General features: G+C 49.4%; 1 protein-coding gene across 5 annotated transcripts in view; it reads right to left on the bottom strand.

Moving 5' to 3' along the window:
• The window catches only part of ICAM2 (intercellular adhesion molecule 2), a 30,901-nt gene extending 14,311 nt beyond the window's left edge, over window positions 1-16,590 (bottom strand). Inside the window, exons 1-3 of one of the 5 annotated variants that reach the window (XM_062216354.1) lie at window positions 16,277-16,590; window positions 15,242-15,409; window positions 10,991-11,087 (exon numbers count right to left, since the gene is read on the bottom strand). In XM_062216354.1, coding sequence (XP_062072338.1) covers window positions 10,991-11,042 — 52 coding nt within the window. In that variant the 5' untranslated portion in view covers window positions 11,043-11,087; window positions 15,242-15,409; window positions 16,277-16,590. Of the gene's footprint in view, window positions 1-2,325; window positions 2,416-10,990; window positions 11,088-15,241; window positions 15,410-16,276 lie in introns of those variants that run through there. The other 4 variants (XM_062216355.1, XM_062216357.1, XM_062216359.1 and 1 more) reach the window with 4 other exon arrangements.
• Between the last annotated feature and the right edge of the window lie 2,348 nt (window positions 16,591-18,938).

Genomic DNA, 18,938 nt, shown 5'->3' with positions numbered 1-18,938 from the left:
ATTTCCCCAAAGAAGCCTTTTAAAAAAATAGACCAGTTTAATACCCCCCCCAAATGTAGGAATAAATATAGCAAAATTTAGACCTGTAAGATCTATAGTTAGACAATTATAAAACTTTATTGATAATATTCAAGGCAACTTAAATAAATGGAGATAAACTACATTCACGAGTAGAAGAGTCTATGGTGTGAAGATAAACATTCTCCCCCAACTGAAGTGCAGATTCAATGCAATTGCAACCAACTCCAAGTGAGTACAGAAATCGAACTCTAATGTTCACATGGAAGGATAAAAGACCAAGAAACCCCTGAAGAAGGATAAAATGAGATTTTCTCTGCTAACATTCAGACTTACAGTAAAATATGGTATCAGAGTAGGTCTAGGAAAATTAACTCACGGAACAGAATAAGGATCCCAGAAATAGACCTGTGGTTGCACAACACTCTGACATGTGGCAAGCGTGTCACTGTAGAGCACTCACATAAGAGAGCAGATTAAATGATTCTGGACCAATCGATCAACTAAATGAAGAAAAAAAAGCACCCCTATCTCACGCCAAATGTACAAGTCAGTTGCATTTAGATTAAGTACCTACATGTGAAAGACAACTTTAAAAACTTTAAATTTTTTTACACTTATTTAATTTTGTTGATTTGAAAGACAGAGAAAACAGACACACACAGATCTTCATTTCTGGTTCACAGCCTGAATGCCTGCTCTTGCAGAGCTGAATGCTCTTGTGCCTGATAACCCACAATTCCACTCTTAGATGGTCTTGTCTGCCCTCAGAAAGCATTTGCACTAAAAACCAGGACACCTGCCCTGTGTTCACTTCTGCGTGACCTTGGGCAAGTCACTTAATCTCTTTGGACCTTAATTTCCTCATCCATAAAATGAGATTTTTTTTTTAAGAGTTTATTTATTCATTTGAGAGGTAGAGTTACAGTGAGAGGGAGAGAGAGAAAGGTCTTCCTTCCATTGGTTCACCCCCCCCCCCCAAATGGCCGCAATGGCCAGAGCTACGCTGATCTGAAGCCAGGAGCCAGGTGCTTCCTCCTGATCTCCCACGTGGGTGCAGGGGCCCAAGGACTTGGGCCATCCTCCACTGCTTTCCCAGGCCACAGCAGAGAGCTGGACTGGAAGAGGAGCAGCCAGGACTAGAACCGGTGCCCATATGGAATACCAGGGCCGCAGGTGGAGGAGTAACCCACTGTGCCATGGCGCCAGCCCTTAAAGACTGATCTTTTTAAATAAATAATTTATTTATTGGAGGGGGAGGGAAGGGGGGGCAGGGGAGGGGGGCAGAGGAGAGGGAGGGGGAGGGAGAACATGAAGATAGGCAGAGGGAGACAGTGAGCTTCCATCTGCTGGTTCATTTCCCAAATGACCACAATGGCCAGTGCTGGGCCAGGGCCAAAGGTGGAAGCCAGGGAACTCAACCCAGGTCTCCCACATGTGTGTCAGGAACCCAATCACTTGAGCCATCACTAATGCCTCCCAGGATCTGCATTAGTGGGAAACTAGAGCTGGGCATCAGACCCACGCACTCCAACATGGGACACTGATATCTTTATTATTATTATTATTATTTGGACACTGATATCTTAACTGGCATCTTAACTGCTGTGCCAAACACCTGTCCCTAAAATGGGATTAATAACACCTTCCTCACAGGGTTGTTGTGTGCATGCACAAATTAAATGAATGTAGCACACAGTAAATGCTGTATAACTGTTTTATAAAATAAAAATAAGTAGACATGTGCATGTGACGAAGTCCTACTAAAAATCAAGAGCAATACCCACCAAATTCCACAGGGCACTTTCTGACCCCTGGGTGAGACAAGTCTCACGCAGGAGGAAAGCAGAGGTGGGGTCTGCCAGCCATCCATCCTGTGATGACTGATGCCTCCAGGTGCCTGCTCTGTTTCTGTACAGCACTATGTGCACATGCGTTACCTATGCTGAATTTCACTATAAAAATATGCAGAGAGAAGGGCAAGTCCTACATGTCTGGAAAGAGGAAGCCTCACTTAGAGGAGAGCCCCCTCCAACTCTGAGGGACAGGATGTCCCTGAGGGAATCTCATCAGAAACCCCCAGCGTCTGCCCTGGGCGGGGAAGGGGACTGCCCCTCCCTCTCCTAGCGTCAGCTCAGAACCCCCACTCCCACCCCCCAGAGCCCGGGGCAGGGGGGATGGGGGGGTGGGGAGGTGGCAAACAGGAAACAACCACAAGGGCGGGCCCTGGAGCAGAGCAGAGCTAGAGCTGGCAGAGGGGAATGTGGAGCCCGAGCAGCTCCTGGGATCCAGAGCTCCCGCACTTACCAGGGGCTGCAGCTCAGGTGGTGACACTGCCCCAAACTCTTTCCATGCAGCCAAGTTTAGAGGGAGGGCAAGCGAGAAACTGAAACCCAGAAGCTAGGAAGGTGGTGGTGAGTGCAAGTGTCGCAGCTGCAGTGGACACCCCCACAGGCATTACGTGTATCCAGTCACGTGCTTCCTGAACCCAGGTTCCCACCCCAACTAACCTCTGTTGGCTCTACCTGCCCTCTTTTCTTTACTGTTGTGAAGTGTACACAACACATTTGTAACTGTAACCACTTTTTTTTTTTAAAGATGTATTTACTTATTTGAAAGGCAAGTTACAGAGAAAGAGATCTTCCATCCACTGATTCACACCCCAAATGGCTAAAACGGAAAATGGCCAAGACTGGGCCAGGCTGTGGCAAGTAGCCTGGAACACCATCTGAGTCTTCCCCATGGTGCAGGGGCCCAAGCACTTGGCCATCTTCTGCTGCTTTCCCAGGTGTATTAACAGGGAGCTGGATCAGAAGTGGAGCAGCCAGGACTCAAACTGGCACCCATATGGGATGCTGGAGCTGCAGGTGGCAGCTTAACTCACTATGCCACAATGCCCCTCACCACTTTTAAGAGTGCATTTTTATGGCATCATACCCATCACTGTGCCTAGCAATAGAATATTTTAAAAATTAGCAGAGTGACTTTGTACAAGTGAGCAGAGAGTATGAACCAAGCATGCTCTCTGCGAGTGAACCAAACAGAGCTGTTGGCTGGCCCCGGCCACCAAATCCAGGTTCACCAAAGACACAAGTGAGAACACAGCAGGGACCACGGAAGGTGCAGGGCCACGAGGGCCAAGGGCCTGCCGGCTCTGGGGCAGCTTCTCCTGGCGCCTGTATGCCTTTCTTCACAGCAGTTCTTTTGGGAAACCTCCCCATGGACGGAGTTAAGACTGTGCTTGCCCTGAAATGTGCAGAGTCGGTATCTGGATTTTGAGCCCAAAACACGTGAGTTCTGCCTTTTCCTACCTGCAGTGAATCACAAAGACCCCTTTTGGAGTGGAGCCTCCTCTCTGCCAGGGCTGGAAAGAACAGTGAGCACCAGATACTAGGGATGGGTGCCACAATGGGCCTGAGTGAGGAAACTTAACTAACATAGCCCCTTTCTCCCACGAACTCTACCCCCCACCCCAAATACAAGGAGGCTTCCAAACATCTGTGGAACAAAAAGACAATGCAATTCTCTGTGAACTTCCTGAAGACCCCTCATCTCTCCTAGCGACTCCTTTAGAATTTCCTGCTCCAGCCTGGAAATCCCCCAGTCCAGTCATTCTCCTTTTTTTTTTTTGTAAATGCATGAACCAAGAATGTAATTGCTTATTATCATTTCCCAAGTACTGTTGTACATAGTTATATGTGCTATAATTTTATATGATTGGCAGCAAGTAGGTTTGTTGTTGTCGTTTCTGAAAGGCAGAGTCAGACAGAGAGAGGGGACAGGGACGGAGGTGGGGGGAGGGAGGGAGGGAGAGAGAACGTCCATCTACCGGTTCACTCCCCAAATGGCTGCAATGGCTCTTTTCTGGAGGGAATCCCTTTTTTCTTTAGACAGATTTTCTAGGGGGGTGGGGCACTTCCATACTCCTACTAAATCTCACATTCTGACCAAATGTCTGGTCCACAGAGCGTGACATCATGGAACCCCACCTTCTGGTATTTTGTGTGTGTGGTTTTTAAACAAGTTTGGGAAAGAGAGATCTTCCTGGCTGGTTGCAGCATCTGGAGCAGAGGCACTGCCCGAGGCCAAGTCTGTCCTTCATAGCAGCCATGAGTCTGTACGATGAGGAGGTCGGGTGCACAGAGAGGTGTGGGTGCTCCTGACCTGTTCAGACCAGTCTCTGTCAAGTGCAAAGGGAGAGTAAGAGTTAACCCAAAGAGGTACCTCCAGTCACTCAGGGAATGTTTCAGAATAAACTGCCCTGGACTGCCCTGGCTCTGGTGGCTTTACTGGGTGCTGGCCTTCATGACAAGGGGGTGGTGAACCCCCATCAGTGCTGGGAAAGCCCACACACGCTTTCACCCAAGCTCTAGTAACTCGGCACTCTGACCATGGCTTTTCTCATTCTGAGTTGTTGCAAGCTGCAGCTTACTGGGTAAAACGTGCACATAAGCACTTGTAGACAATTCATTGTAGACAGCTGGGGCTGACAACTGCTTCTGCATGATTTGGACTTTGTTTTGTCCGAGGCAGCTTCTCGCTGCATTTGGACACTCTGTGGGTTGGGGTATAAGAAGGAAATGCATGGGCTGTTTGTGGCAAGAGATTGCAGATCAGGGTTCAGACCCCTCGGGCACCACTGGGGCCAAAGGCTGTCCTCCCTGGCATCAGCCCTGTAATCTCTAAATCAAGCTGGGTCCCTAATACTTGGAGCTGGGGCGGGGGGAGGGCAGTGAGAGCTCCCCGTGACCGAGTGTCCTTGGGGACCCAAGCTCCATGGCTCTCCTTGAGCAGTCCCCCGTCCCTAAGTCTAGCCACCGACACCAGTATTATTTCTAGCTCTTCTAAAGTCCAGGCACCCAGTTAAATGGGAATTATGAGACAATTGTTTCCAGTCTGTCTCAAATATTGCATATTTACCACAAAGTGAAAAGTGTTTTCATCTTTGTGTTTTTCTCTGTTTTTCCAAATGGTCTTTCACGAGTGTGAATTACTTTAATAATAAAGAAAAATGGGGCAGGAATTGTGCTGTGACAGATTAAGCTGCTGCCAGCATGCCAAATGAGCACCAGTTCAAGTCCTGGTTGCTCCACTTCTGATCCAGCTCCCTGCTAATGCACCTGGAAAAGCAGCAGGTGGTGACCCAAGTACTTGGGTCCCTGCACCTAGATGGAGCTCCAGGCTTCTGGCTTCAGCCTGGCCCAGCCCTGGCTATCGTGGACATCTAGAGAGTGAAGTAGCAGATGGAAGATCTCTCTCTCTGTAACTCTGCTCTTTAAATAAAAATTCTTCCAGCTGAGGGGGCCTGTGAGTCACACGCACCCCAGGCACCTTTCTGTTGTTGATCCGGTCTATCCTCACTGTTTCCCCAGGCCCTTCTCCCCGTGGCCTGAGCTGAATCATCACCAGCTCCCGGCCCATCCTGACTTCCCAAGCCTTTCCCATCTCAGGAAAATTTCCTTGAGGTTTTCTCTCCCTCTCTCAGCCTCAGGTCTCATTCACCCCTACTTTTTTTATTTTTTATTTTTTATTTATTTTTTTTAAGGTTCACTTATTTATTTTTACTTATTTGAAAGGCAGTGAGAGAGAGATCAATCTTACATTTGCTGGCTCACATTCCAAATGCCAGGCAGCTTGGGTCCCACGTCTGAGCTTCAACACTGGAGAGACCCTTCTGCCCACCCCAAAGCCCCCTGGAAGGGCTTCTGGGAGGAATAAGTGTGAAACACTGACTCCGAGCCTGGCACATGGCAAGCACTCAGCAAAGCTTGTGGTTATGGTTAAAGCTTATGATTATGGTTACAGCAGGTACAGGACACACACCCATCCGTGTCCTTGTGGGTTCCAGACTGCCAGACCCCAAGATCATCCCTGTCATTCAGGGAGGGGTTGCACATATGCTATGGGTTAATCTTTGCATGAGAAAACTTAGTCTGGATGATTCAGAAAACTGCCTGGACTAATGGAGGAATAGGGTTGTTTACAAAACCAGGCCTCTTAGCCTTCTTTGGTCCGGACCCCAGCCTCCTGGCACTGGAACCCAGCTGCTAGTAGGGAGGAGGAGCAGCTTCCACGCTGGTGGCCTTGAGGGACCAGGGCTGCCCGCTGGCGCCATCTAGTGGCCATGTGAGCAAGCGTCCTGCCACCTAGCCTCAGAGGCCTGACAATTCAATTCCATGGGCAGTGTGGCTGTGAGGGATCACATTCCTTGTGACGCCACAATCACAAGCAGGTTTGTAATGAGCTGGGATCCTGAGAGACAGGATTCTGATCCATGTGGATGTACACATTTCTCCAGAAACATCCACCAGCCAAAGAGCTGAGAGAGGGAGATGCCTTTTGCCTGGAGACCAGGGACATCAGCTGCCCTTTTCTTTTTTTAACTTATACTGCAAGGGACAGAAGGAAACTGGGATCCTTTACTAGGTACAAACATGAGAAAATGAATTGTTTTCCTAGGAAAGACACCAAAGGCTGCTGCTTGGTTACAGAGAAAAAAAGGCAAAATCCAAGAGACACATGAAGTTTCTTAAAAAAACAAGTAAATAAATCACTGCCCCCACTGTGCAAGGCTTGCGAGCAGCTCTAACTGCATGCCCTTCCTGCAGCTGCAGCCATCAGGGTCCAATGTGAGAGCAGGCATTTCTGGGGCCTGACGTCCGAGCCCCTTCCCTGGTTTAGGAAATCCCCCACTTGGGTGCGTCACCTCGAGGCCCACGTCTACTCCTCATCTCAAAACTCTCCCCCATCTGGGACTCATGGAATACTTGGTCGAGTCTTCCTACTCCTTTCCTCTCAACTCCGGCTGCCACCAGGGCTCAGAGTCCACGCCTAAGCTGGTCTCGGAAGAGCGAGCAGAGAGTGGCGTCCCAGCTCTTTCACGCTTGCGCTCAGAGCAGACATGAGTTACTGCCACTCCCATTGGCCAGAATTAGTCACATGGCCCTGACCTAGCTGCAAGGGAGGCTGGGAATGATGTTTTCCTCGGAACCCAAAAACAAAAAAATGAAAGATTTGGAGAAAGTGTAACACTATCTCTGCTATTCCAAACATCCTTCCTTCTTTTTTTTGAAAGTCAGAGTTACAGTGAGAGAGACAAAGAGAAGCGAGAGGTCTTCCATCTGCCGGTTCACTCCCCAAATGGCTACAAAGACCTGGGCTGGGCCAGGCTGAAGCCAGGAGCTTCCTCTGGGTCTCCCATGTCGGTGCAGAGGCCTAAGGACTGCTTTCCCAGGCTCATTAACAGAGAGCTGGTTTGGAAGTCCAGTAGGCAGGACTCGAACTGGCACCCAGATGGGATGTTAGCACTGCAGATGGCGGCTTAGCCCGTTGGACCACATAGCTGGCCCCTCCTCCACCTCCCCTTCTTCCTTTTTTAATAAAAGGCAGTCATTGGAGATACATGTATACTCCCTCGTGGAGAATATTCTGTTAACAAATTAAGGGCCCCTGAAAAGTGTCCCAGTAAATTCAGCACATTTTTAAGCCTAACATTCCATTTGGCCATTGAACCGTTTTTGAAGTTTACCAACCCTTGGGACTTTGAGGAATTGCCCTAAAGGAGTGACTGAGTCCAGATCGTCGTGGGAAATGCTGAGTAAAGAAGCAGGGTGCTTTGTCCTGTGAAGGTAGGGGATGGGGCAGGCATTGTGGCACCATGGGTTAAGCCACTGCCTGGGACAGTGGCAACCTACGTTGGAGTGCCTGGTTCAAGTCCAAGGTATTCCACTTTCAATGTGATCCAGTTTCTTGCTAATGCAACCCTGGGAGATGCAGGTGAGGGCTCAAGTGATTGAGTCCCTGCCATTCACACGGGAGATTCAGATAGAAATCCTGGCTCCAGGCTTCAGCCTGGCCCAACCCCAGCTGTTTCAGATATTTGGGGAATGAACCACCAGATTTCTTTTTCTCTTTCTGCCTTTCCAATAAATAAAATGAAATAAATGAAAAACAACAAAGTGGGATGAACAACAGAGGGAGAGGAAAACCTTGAGGGAAATTTTCCCGAGATGGGAAAGGCTTGGGAAGCCAGGAAGGGCTGGGGCCGGTGGTGGTTCATCGTCAGGCAGTGGGGAGACGGCAGGAGACGCAGCTGTGAGCTGTAGTGTTGAGAGCAGAGGCCAGCAGCCGCAGAGAAGCACTGGGGCATGGCTCACAAGTCTCCTCAGCTGGAAGAATCCAGGGCTCTTTCAAGCCACCCTTCATTTACACACAAGAAGCAGGCGCTTACACAATGATGATTTTTAACGTTTTTCCTTATTATTAAAGTAATTCACACTTGTGGGAGACCATTTGGAAAACGGAGCAAAGCACACAGGTGAAAACACTTCCCACTGTGTGGACTGGGACAGTTACTTCTTCGATAGCAGGCAGCTGCCACCAACTGGCAGCGAACTTAGCTGGCCTGGACCATTGGGGTGCCCAGGTACAGGCTCTCGGAGGCTCTCCTTAACCCTCAAATTTTAGGGCAGCCTGCACAGCACACACCTGCATTTCTCTAGCCCCCACTTACTAGTTACGGAGAGGTTTGACCACTTATTTGATCCTTCTTGCAAACTGGGCAGTAAAAAACCTTCTGTATCCACCTATGTTCCTGCTTTTACTGGGAAACACAACCCCCAGTACTGCTGTGTGCCTGACAGGTGGCCAGGAAGGTGGACAAAATCTCACCGCACCACAGTACCCTGAACACTGCAGTACTCCAGCTCAGCCCAGTACCCCGAACACCGCAGTAACCCAGCTCAGCACATTACTCTGAACACCAGAGTACCCCAGATCAGCACAGTACCCCGAACACCCAGTACCCCAGCTCAGCACAGTACCGAAACACCCAGTACCCCAGCTCAGCACAGTACCCCGAACACCCAGTACCCCAGCTTGGCACAGTACCCAAACACCGAGTACCCCAGCTCAGCACAGTATCTTGAACACCGAGTACCCCAGCTCAGCACAGTACTCCGAACACCACAGTACCCCAGCTCAGCACAGTATCCCGAACACCCAGTACCCCAGCTCAGCACAGTACCCCGAATTCGAAGTGCCCCAGCTCAGCACAGTACCCCGAACGCCACAGTACCCCAGCTCACTGCAGTACCCCCCCAAACCAGAGAATGCTGCTCAGCACAGTACCCCGAGCGCCACAGTACCCCAGCTTACTGCAGTACCCCCCAAACCAGAGAATGCTGCTCAGCACAGTACCCAAATTCGCTCAGTTCCCCAGCTCAGCACAGTTCCCCAGCTCACCGCAGCACCCTAACCCCCAGTCCCCGCCCTCTCCAGGTTGCTTCCTCCCTGCACACTCACAACACTCCGGGGTGGTTTCCCTCTTCCGCATCCACCTGGTTTTCTCTCAGTGCTGAGCACAGCTGTCTGCTACCCTGGCATTCTTTTTTTTTTTTTTTGACAGGCAGAGTTAGACAGCAAGAGAGAGAGAGAGAGAGAGAAAGGTCTTCCTTCCGTTGGTTCACCCCCAAAAATGGCCGCTATGGCCGGCGCATTATGCCAATCCGAAGCCAGGAGCCAGGTGCTTCCTCCCTGGTCTCCCATACGGGTGCAGGGCCCAAGCACTTGGGCCATCCTCCACTGCCCTCCCGGGCCACAGCAGAGAGCTGGACTGGAAGAGGAGTGACCGGGACAGAATCCGGCACCCCAACCGGGACTAGAACCCGGTGTGCTGGCGCCGCAGGTGGAGGATTAGCCTAGTGAGCCGTGGCGCCAGCCTACCCTGGCATTCTTGTCCCGCCCACCTCTGGACGTCCTGAGTATTTGAGTAGAAACTCCGTGGAAGGGCACAGTGACTTGTCCAAGGCCACCGGCCCTGGTGATGGCACAGTGAGAGACAGCCAGTCTCTGGAATCTGAATCTAGCAACTTCTCCCCTCGCGCTGGGAGGCTCCTCAGATTTTCTTTCTCCAGCCCAACTCAGAAAAATGTCACACTCCAGTACTGGGCCTCGGCGAGTCCTGCCTCTCTCCCCTGGAATTAGCCATCTTCCAGTCCTGGAGACCATTGCTCGCAGGATGCCCTCGTTACGCAGCCCTCTAGGAGAGCTGGCCTCAGTCACAGATGCTTCCATGACAGGGACCAGAATCCAACTCCAGGTGGGAGGCTCCTAGCCCATGCAGGATTCTCGCCCCCCTGCCCCAGACCCCGCCAAGCCCAGCCCCTGCTGCCAGGCACAGCCTCCTCTGGCTGCCAGGCAGTGCTTCCTCCTGGTCCCTGCTCCCCTCTATTCCAGCTGCAAGGCCCTAGGGCAACACAGCCAAGCCACTTGCTGGCCCTTGCACCTCACTGGGACAGCTGGGACATGTGCAGGTTTCCAGCACGGGACTTGGCGTCAGGCCAGAGCACATGCCCCAGCCCACACATGGCCCCGCACAAAGGGCTCCGATATCAGGAAATTTTATAAATACAGTGTAAAACAGCACAGCTCAGCAGTCCGATAGAATTCTATGGTCACTAAAGTTTTAGAACTTCCACATACAATACTTCAAAGATGTACAGTTTAAAAAGAGCAAGAAGGGACCAGTGCTGTGGCTTAACTGGTAAAACAGCTGCCTGCTGAGCAGGCATCCCATACAGACACGTTTGAGTCCCAGCTGCTCCACTTCTGATCCAGGTCCCTGCTAATGCACCTGGGAAAGCTGAGGAAGATGGCCCAAGTACTTAGGCCTCTGCACCCATATGGGAGACCAGGAGGAAGCTCCTGGCTCCTGGCTGTGGATGGGCCCAGCTCTGGCCATTGCAGCCATTTGGGGAGTAAGCCTCTCTCTCTCTTTCTCTCTCTCTCTGTAACTCTGCCTTTCAAATAAAATCAATAAATCTTAAAAAAAAAAAAGAGAGAGCAGGAAATCATGGTTACCTCTGGGTCATAGGATTAGGAGCCAATTATTCTTTAGTTTCTTTTTTCTATAGTTTCAAAATCTGGCAGACATTTAATGGAGATATTTGATAAAGGAGACAGATGTTCTGACCTGAAAGAACTGGAGCTGCTTTTCCAGGCTCAGTACAGGTGTTCCAGCACATGCTTTGCCCACGGGTGTTTCTGAGGGCCCATTGCAATCACTTTCTCTGTTAATTAGTGCAGGAAAATAAACAAGCAGGTCATTGTTACCAACCCAAAGCCACAACAAAATCCTAAAGATCTGCACATCCTGTGACTCAGGACTCTACTGACAGGAATCAAGAATGCAAATAAAATGTAAGCAGAGCCACGAGATGAATGCTGAAGAGAAAAACCTTGGTTCACCAAGCTGAAGCTTTGAGGGGAAGGATAAGTCATCATGACATATAGACACACAGGTTTGAGGTGGAAAAAGAAGTTTTGACGCTTTCTTCAGTAAATAATTCTCTACTGTAGAAGAGAAGAAAATGGAGGCTTTCGGTTTTAAAAAGGAAGTTATGGTAGATGCCAGGAAAAGAAACTCAAAGGAATCCGTGTTTCAACTGCATCTCATCATAAAGCTGACTCTCCTCAGTCTGCAGCTGACATCTGACAAGACCTTTTTGGTCAATGTTTGTTTCAGTATAGTTTATTTCTGGAACATTCTGTGTTCTTGAAACTGTTCTAAAGATACATGCTTTTACAGAAACTCCAGGTTTCTACTACACTGTTACCCTTTCCTCCAAGAAGGAAAAGATTTTTCTCTAGCTTTCACAACAGAATTTTAATGCTAATCAATGATTTGGGTTTTTCCATCATCCCAACCTTCAGACTTGAGCTTTGGAAGAGGAGAAGTGCCAGAGAGGCTGTAAGGACTGGGTTTCTGCCAGATGTTTCTGAGAACCAGAAGGTCCCTGCAAATTCTTCCAGTTTGGAGTCCCATGGTCTTGGCTGGGCACTGCCATAGCTCTCCTGAGGTCAAGGCCAAAGCCAAGAAACATGTTGTTTCTGGAGATAACCACAACCAAGGAAGGAGAGCAGGCAGTGGTTAAGGGCAAACATCCTTTGGGAGTCAGGCCTGCTTAAGTCCCAACTCCAGCACAGATGTGCACATTCCTTGATGTCTCCAGGCTCGGTTTCCACACTTCTAACATGGGGCTGACACCTCTGGGGATGCAGATGGCATCAAATGGCCTGTCTGCAAGAGTAACCTTCTCCCCTTCCCCCACCCTCCTCCTTCATTTCCTCTCTTCTTCCCTTTCTATTGCATGTTTTTGTCACTGAATGTATATAGAAGTCTACAGAAGGTCAAAAGAGACATCCTGTTTTCTTCAGAGGCTGGAGCTGGGGGGAGCTGTAATGGAGGAACCTGGGCACAGTGAGGAGATGGATTTAGAAGGGCTCTGAGCCAGGCAAGCTCCTGCTTTACCCCTGGGTGACCTTCAACAAGTCATTTAGTCTCTTTGAGGCCCAGGATAGAGTATTATTAAATGAAGAGTTCACATTCCCAACCAGTGCAGTGAAGCATAGCACAGTTTGTGACCTCACAGAAGACCTGGGGGACACACAGCCTGGATGACAGGAGAGGAAGTGGTAGGAAAAGGGATTAAGCCAATGTGTGGAACAGACCAGTGTGATGGGAGGAGAGCCTGCAGCTGAGCCTTCTTCACAGCCTTTCTTAAACACGACTTAAACATGAATAGATTCTCTATCTTATGGGTTTTTTTTTTTTAAAGATTTATTTATTCGAAAGAGTTACACAGAGAGAGGAGAGGCAGAGAGAGAAAGAGAGGTCTTCCATCTGTTGGTTCTCTCCAGTTGGCTGCAAAGGCAGGAGCCAGCAGTTTTTCTGGGTCTCCCACATGGGTGCAGGGGCCCAAGGACTTGGGCCATCTTCTACTGCTTTTCCAGGCCATAGCAGAGAGCTGGATTTGAAGTAGTATAGCCGGGACTTGAACCAGTGCCCATATGGGATGCCAGCACAGTAGGCGGCAGCCTTACCCGCTACACCACAGCACCAGCCCCTATCTTCATGGTTTTTAAAAAAATCTAAAACATATATAGTGAAGTCACCCATCCACCTGTTCTTCTTCCCACCCATTCCCATGAACAGAATTTTTCATTTCTTGCATATTCTTCAAAAAGTTTTCAATGTATCTGCAACAAACACACAGGTACAGATTTTGAAATTGCTTCTGGGCCGGCGCTGCGGCTCACTAGGCTAATCCTCCGCCTTGCGGCGCCGGCACACCGGGTTCTAGTCCTGGTCAGGGCGCCGGATTCTGTCCCGGTTGCCCCTCTTCCAGGCCAGCTCTCTGCTGTGGCCAGGAAGTGCAGTGGAGGATGGCCCAAGTGCTTGGGCCCTGCACCCCATGGGAGACCAGGAGAAGCACCTGGCTCCTGCCATCAGATCAGCGCGGTGCGCCGGCCACAGCGCGCCAGCCGCGGCAGCCATTGGAGGGTGAACCAACGGCAAAGGAAGACCTTTCTCTCTGTCTCTCTCTCTGTCTACTCTGCCTGTCCAGAAAAAAAAAAAAAAAAAAAAAAAAAGGAAAAGAAATTGCTTCCTTATTTTTCACTCTTTCCCTCTTTGCCACAAAAGGCAGTATCTATGAGGAGTCTTTAGAAAGTTCATGAAGCAAGAATTGTCTTCTTTCTCTGCAGGGTAGAATGGAGGCTGCACTGTGCAAGCCTGCCACTCTCCTACTGGGTGACAGGATGCCATCTGGGATGAAGCAGGGGAGGCCCGCAGGGGAGCCATCCCAGGACTCCAGTCCTCACGTAGGGATCCTTTACGTCTTCCCCTCTGACCTCCACATCATAGTCTTCTTTTTCCTTCCCGTTCACAAGAAACACTGCCCAGAGCCCCAACAATAAACGGTTGTCTCGGGCTTCCTCCACGCTCCCATCCAGGCCCAGTTCCCTGGTTCCTGTCTGTCATTTGTAAACCAAGAGGACCATGATAAAGAGATTTCTGTTTTTTGGTTTATTAAAACATTTCTTATGCAGAGTGTTTTAATTTATTCATTATTAATTCCACATGAAACTGAGCACCTAGTATAGGAGGAGTGTGCTGGGTGCTAGGAGAAGGAAGGCAAAGCCTAGCTGTTGCTCCTGGGATGCTCCTAGTCCAGGTGGGAGGCAGAGACGTCCACAAACCCTACAGTGGGTACCGAAGTCTACTATTATGGGTGTGAAATAGATTTGGGACCCAACCCCTACAACACCAACTTTTTTTTTTTTTTTTAATAAAAGGGAAAGCTCAGAATTGTGGAATGGGTGGGGCTGAGGGTCTGGTATTGAGGTAAAAAAGGTGTGTAGAGGAGTTGGAGAAATGGGGCCAAGTGCCAATGCTTTTTGCTTGCTTTAGGAGAATGGGCCAGAATCTAGATGATAAAAAAGGATAGGATCTGGTGTTTGGGGGGGTGGTAATTTTGAGTTGAACCTGCTTATGGACTGGACAAAGGCAAAAAAGTACACACAGCCACCATCAGTAATGTCTAACACACCGAGCTGTTACCTTGTGCCACTCATGCCTCTGCCTCAACCGTAAGATGACAAATTTGACAACTCAATGCTTCCAAAAATTGGATTTCACAGGCCAACAAAATGTAAAAACAAAAACAAAAACAAAAAAATTAAACTGGGGCAGGTGTTAAGATGCTGCTTGTGGAGTCTGGCACTGTGGCACAGCAGATTAAATCACCTCCTGCAACATCAGCATCCCATATGAGCACCGGTTTGAATCCTGGCTGCTCTACTTCTGAACCAGTTTCCTGCTAATGCACTTGATAAAGCAGTGGAAAATGGCTTGAATGCTTGAGCCCTGTACCCAGGTGGGAGCCCCAGATGGAAGATATCTCTCTCTCTCTCTCTCTGACCATCTCCCTTTCTTCCTCAGTAATTCTGCTTTTCAAGTAAGTAAATCTTTTTTTTTTTTAAGATGATAATTGTGATATGCACATCCATACTGGAGTTTCTGGGTTCAAGTTTCAGCCCGGCTTCCAAGTCCAGCTAATTGCTTATGTGCACACTGGGAAGCAGCAAATGATGGTTCAAGTAGTTGGGGCCCTGCCATCTAGACAGAGACTTGGATTGAGCTCCTGGCTCAGCCTGGCCCAGCCCCGGCTATTGTGGGCACTTGGGGGAGTGAACCAGAAAATGGGAGGTCTCTGTCCCCCTGCATTTCAAATAAAAAAATTAATTAAAAATTAAGCCTGGGAACTGTCATTGTGGCACTGCAGGTTAAATCACTGCTTGAGATGCCAGCATCCCAATATCAGAGCCCCATTCAAGTCCTGGGTGTACTACTTCCAATCCAACTCCCCACTTTTCCACTAACCTGGAAAAGCAGCCAATGACGGTCCAAGTATGTGGGCTCCTGCCACCACGTTGGGAGACTCAGATGGAGTTCTAGACTCCTGGCTTCAGTCTAGCCCAGCCTCAGTAGATGCAACTATTTGGGAGAGTGAACCAGCAGATGGAAGATCTCTGTTTCTGTGACTCTACACTTCAAATACATAAAAAATAAATATATATTTTTAATGAACAGTCATATGAATGGCCCTGCCTGAAAAAAATTAAACCTGGGATTTCCAATTTTTTATTTTAATACCCAAGTAAAAAACATATCAAAACAACTATCCACCATCAATCTGTCTCCATAAAGCAATTTTTAGCATTAAAATTGTAGGTGGGGGCAGCAAAGCAGGTTAAAGCCCAGGCCTGCAGCACTGGCATCCCATGTGGGTGCAGATTCGAGTCCTGGCTGCTCCACTCTGATCAAGCTCCCTGCTAATGAGTCTGGGAAAGCAGCAGCAGATGGCCCAAGAACTTGGGCCCCTGCACCCACGTGGGAGACCCAGAAGAAGCTCCTGGCTCCAGGCTTCAGATCCGCGAAGCTCTGGCTGTTGCAGCCACTTGGGGAATGAACCAGCGGATGGAAGACCTCCCTCTCTGTAGCCGTCTTTCAAATAAACTTTAAAAATGTTTAAAAATGGGGGAGGGGGGGTGGCTATACTTGCAGGAGAATGAAATGGAATAACTTCATTTTATGAAATAAATAAAAATAAGCCCTGATATTTTCCCTTTCTCATTTTGCTGAGGACAGGTGTAAGGGCCCGGATCTGAGGATCACGGAACCAGCGGAGGCCCCCTGCTGGCCCTAATGTTCCAGGACTAAAATAGGCCGTAGGCTTCTCTGTTACTCCGCCAAGTAGTCCACTACAACCCCTGGAGCACCGCTTCCCGGGCACCAACAGCTCCAAAGTAGGTGCCTTATTTGGACCCAACCCGATTTCCTCGCCAACTTCTCTCCTCACTCTACCTCCCGACCCACGCCGTCCGGCCCCCACAAGCAGAATCTCGTCAGAATCACCTAGGGCAACCAGGGAATTCTTTGTAAGGATTTCGGACTAGGCTGTCGGTGGCTTAGCGAGTTAAGCTGTGAGCTGCGCGTGGGAAACGCCTGAAAACAGTCGTCCCCAAGGCCTCTTCAGGGCCGGGTCCCGCGAGCTCGGTGGGAAGCGCTGGTCTCCTTCGCGCGTGAAGACGAAGCTGGCTGCTAGGAACATGTCCGGCCCTTCCGTCGTCTACGCCCACCCGTGGGGCTCTAACCTAAAACACACTTGAACACAAGCCCTGAAACCTTTGAGGCGGGAAACGAAAGGAATGGACGCCGCCCGCCGTCCATCGCCCTGGGCGGGAGGGAACCGGAGCAGCGTCGGCCCCGCCCCTCGAGCGCGGCGCTCACCAAAACTGGCGGGCGCGCCGTGCGCAGGCGCAGTATGGCTTGAGCCGGAACCACGCAAGCGCAGTAGCGCCAGGACGGCAGCGTTGGTATCGTTTGCGGTTCCCTCAGAGGGGTGAAACTTTGTTGGTGTGGGAGCGGAGCTCTGGACCTGTTAAGGTAGCTAGGTAGATATTAGCCTATGTGTGCAAGAGGGACAGAAGATGAGGTTTTTAAAGAAAACGATTTTTTTTTTTTTTGCAATGGAACGGGGAAGCAAGCCCCAGACACAGACCAACAATTGCACCTGAAGAACTTGCTCTTGTTCAGTGATCCTGTTAGATAGGGTTCGGCCCTCTCCCCGGGGGGCAGCTCAGGGAAACCCCCCTACCCTGCACAGAGGGGCCATCAGGCCCAATAACACTGCCTAGGGTCCTAGGATGTTCAGGAATTCTACATCCGGAAAGCCCCCACTAAGAATTTCCCATTAGAGGGAGGCGGTCAGGAAGATGAGGGATACATACTGATGTCCATAAAAACTCCGATCTGAATGCAGACTGGGTTCCCAGGGGCCACGCACAGCGCTCTTCGCAGCGTTCTCCCGGTTCGGCCTTCTGTATTCAGTCCGGGTCTTCCCAAACGCCGCCGTGGCCGGCCCTGGTTTCTATGCCATCATCAAGTTCTATTCCGCGAGGGACACCCGCAGAGCCCAGGCGGCCTGTGACCGGTAGCTGTTTTTTCAGGAGACTCCAGTGAAGATGGGTCCGAACATGGAATTCGTGGCTCCACTGGTTGAAGTGGAGAATTCCATGAGAACAGTGTAGCGCTTGTCTGGCTCTCTGGCGTACAGAATGCTTTCAGATGCATTGTAGGTCGTCAGTTTTGTTAGGTGAAGAAATTCAAATTCAGGGTGGTGAGGGGACTTGCTTAAGGTTCAGTAACTGGAAGCTAGAGGTCAAACCAAGTCAAGTCCTAGGTCATTGTATGCTGCCCTTTAAGAAATCTTCATCGGAAGAGTTCTGCTTATATTTCTGAGTGTGTAGATTTAAAATGTATGAGCTTGGCAAGCTCTTGCCAGTTGTAACATAAAGGATGCTTTATCACCGTTAGCATCATCACTCTCAAATCGCCTCTCCAGAGTCCCCTTCAGAGCCCAAGGATGCCCCCGTCATTCTCTAATGAATTGTAGACATGCCAATTGTGCACATGCCAACCAATTTTACTTTCCCAGAGCCCCTCAGCCATAGCTCATTGTGTAACTCAATAATTTCTTTTCTCAAGTACCAGTTCAGTTCCTGTTACTTGATCTGACTACTTGCTATGACCCTGCCTCCTATTCTTGCCAGTATTCCTTTCTTCATCAATTTAACCTTTACTGAACCTGAGAATCCTATTCAGTAGTGATTCCTGGTATACTATCTCTGCATCTGTACCCTGTTCAACACCCTCTTCAATCCTGGATTCATGTTCTTTGATAAAAATGATTACGTGTTGGGACCAGCATTGTGGCACAGTGGGTTAAGCCACCACTTGAGACTCTGGAGTCCCACATCAGAGTGCTGGTTCAAGTCCCAGCTGCTCTACTTTTTTTTTTTTTAAGATTTATTTTATTTATTTGAAAGACAGAGTTACAGAGAGAGGTAGAGACAGAGAGATGGGTCTTCCATCCACTGGTTCACTCCCCAAATGGCCGCAACGGTTGGAGCTGCACCGATCCGAAGCCAGGAGCTGGGAGCCTCTTCTGGGTCTCCCAAGTGGGTGCAGGGGCCCAAGCACTTGGGCCATCTTCTACTGCTTTCCCAGGCCATAGCAGAGAGCTGGATCAGAAGAGGAACAGCTGGGGCTAGAATTGGCACCCTTATGGGATGCTGGCGCTTCAGGCCAGGGCATTAACCCGCTGCGTCACAGCACTGGCCCCTGCTCTACTTTTGATCCAGCATCATGTTGATGCACCTTGAAAGGCAGCAGATGATGGCTCAGTTATTTGGGTCCCTGGCACCCATGTTGGAGACCAAATGGGAGTTCCTGGCTCCTGGCTCCAGCCTGGCCCAGCCTTGGCTGTTGCAGGCATTTGGGGACTAAACCAGCAGACACAAGATCCTTCATTCTCTCTGTTTCACTTCATTACTCTGCCTTTCAAACCAATCATTTTAAAAAGTGATTACTTGTCATATATTCTTTAATATTCCTGTAACCATCTTGTGTTGCCACTACTATATATATGTGTGTGTATGTGTGTGTGTGTTTATATATATATATATATATATATATATATATAAACACATATATATATATTACAGTTGGTACTAAA

This window comes from Lepus europaeus, chromosome 18 (assembly GCF_033115175.1).
Source record: "Lepus europaeus isolate LE1 chromosome 18, mLepTim1.pri, whole genome shotgun sequence".
NCBI lineage: Eukaryota > Metazoa > Chordata > Mammalia > Lagomorpha > Leporidae > Lepus > Lepus europaeus.
The sequence above is the reverse complement of the archived record's forward strand: the minus strand, read 5'-3'. Positions and strand labels throughout refer to the sequence as shown.